We start from the raw sequence: 1,590 nt of genomic DNA, 5'->3' as shown, positions 1-1,590 counted from the left end.
GATGATAAATCTCCCTTCTCTTTTGTTAAAACGTTACTTTATACACACACATATATATATTTATATGTGTGTTTATTTATACATATACATACTTATTCTTACATGCATATGTTAAAAATTTGTGTACCTAAATTAAATGTAAAGTTTAGATAAGATTTCGTTTTTGAAAATATACGATAAGTGTACAGATGCATTTTCTATAACTGCTATTTTATGTATAATAAACGCTATCAAATGTTCGTTTTGCTGTTGAGTTATACAATGAACATAACCGCAATGCATGAGGATAGGACTCATAAAATACGGACACTGCTTTATATCAATATTATGTTAGGATCCTCAAAATTTCTTCTGCAATTCCCGACAACAACGTGTTATTGTTACCTTTACCTTCAATAACCAAATTACTTGATGCCTTCTACAAAAAAAAGTTTTTCATAATTTTAACTTATTTTTAAAATTAACGTTAATTTTGTTCGTTAACGTTAAAGTGATAAAAATCAAAATACATTTTTACTTACGTTACATTTTAATAAAAGATACACATGATGTCCCTTTAAATTGCGTCCATACAAAGATGCAGTATCGTTTATTCGTTCCACAAGAGTAAGATTACACTTGTAGCAAATTAAATTTAAAGTTGCATCAAAATCTTGAGAGAGAACAATTTCTTTTTTGACTTTGTATACAAGATGACCACTTATAAGTAACTCTGTTAATATATGTTTATGAGGGAGATGACCGACCATAAACTTACTGCACGCCAAATACATAGTAAACTCAAGTTTATCATAAAATCCAGCTGTTTTGGTTCCTACTGTATATGTAAGCGTGCCTCTTAACTTTTGGGCAAATGTTACATTTGAGATTATTATAGTAAACTGTGTTTCTTTACTGGTTTTTGGAGGCAGTTCGAATGGTAGTTTCACGCCCAATTTGTCTTCAGTCTGTGAAACAAATAATGTTAAAACTATTTTTTCACTTTAATCTTTCTTTAATTTTTTTTTTTTTTTTATGTATACTGACTTACGTTTCTCATTAATCTGTGTGACGATGTATCTGGAACGTCAAACATTAAGTCCTGTATAAGAAATTGACTATTATTTGTAATGAGAATTGAGGCAATTAGTTTATTTGATTGATGTGGTACATGTTTTAATTCATACATCATAGAAAGCATTTTATTTTTAGCTAATCCTTCATATGAAGTAAGGGGTTGCACCAAACTTATACTATTTTCAGAATATGGTAATATTTCTTTAGACGGTGTTGAGATTCCAGCTGTTTCTTCATAATCTGAAGATTTTTTTGAAGATTCTTTTTTACTTTTAGGTTTCTTTAATTTTCGATGCTTCGAATCCTCGTTTATTTTCTTATATTTATCTTCGTTTTTTGACTTTTTGTGTTTAACATCTTTCCGTTCTAATTCTTTTTCACTAAAAACCTCATTATACTCATCAGCAACAGAAGACTCAATTTTTTCTGATGAATTTACCAACCACATAATATCAGTAAACTCTAACTGATTGTCATGACGTTTTTTTTTAATTTCTTTAACTTTTTTCTTGGATTTTTTATGTCCCTAAAAAA

General features: G+C 28.5%; 1 protein-coding gene across 1 annotated transcript in view; it reads right to left on the bottom strand.

Annotated features, from left to right (window-relative positions):
* Positions 1-252: 252 nt before the first annotated feature.
* LOC108573941 (AP-3 complex subunit delta-1) overlaps positions 253-1,590 on the bottom strand; it is a 9,471-nt gene continuing 8,133 nt past the window's right edge. Inside the window, exons 11-13 of the mRNA XM_017936432.1 lie at positions 1,031-1,582; positions 522-947; positions 253-418 (exon numbers count right to left, since the gene is read on the bottom strand). Of these exons, the coding sequence (XP_017791921.1) occupies positions 326-418; positions 522-947; positions 1,031-1,582 (1,071 nt within the window). The 3' untranslated portion in view covers positions 253-325. The remainder of the gene's footprint in view (positions 419-521; positions 948-1,030; positions 1,583-1,590) is intronic.

This window comes from Habropoda laboriosa, unplaced genomic scaffold (genome assembly GCF_001263275.1).
Source record: "Habropoda laboriosa isolate 0110345459 unplaced genomic scaffold, ASM126327v1 scaffold187, whole genome shotgun sequence".
NCBI classification, from domain to species: domain Eukaryota; kingdom Metazoa; phylum Arthropoda; class Insecta; order Hymenoptera; family Apidae; genus Habropoda; species Habropoda laboriosa.
The sequence above is the reverse complement of the archived record's forward strand: the minus strand, read 5'-3'. Positions and strand labels throughout refer to the sequence as shown.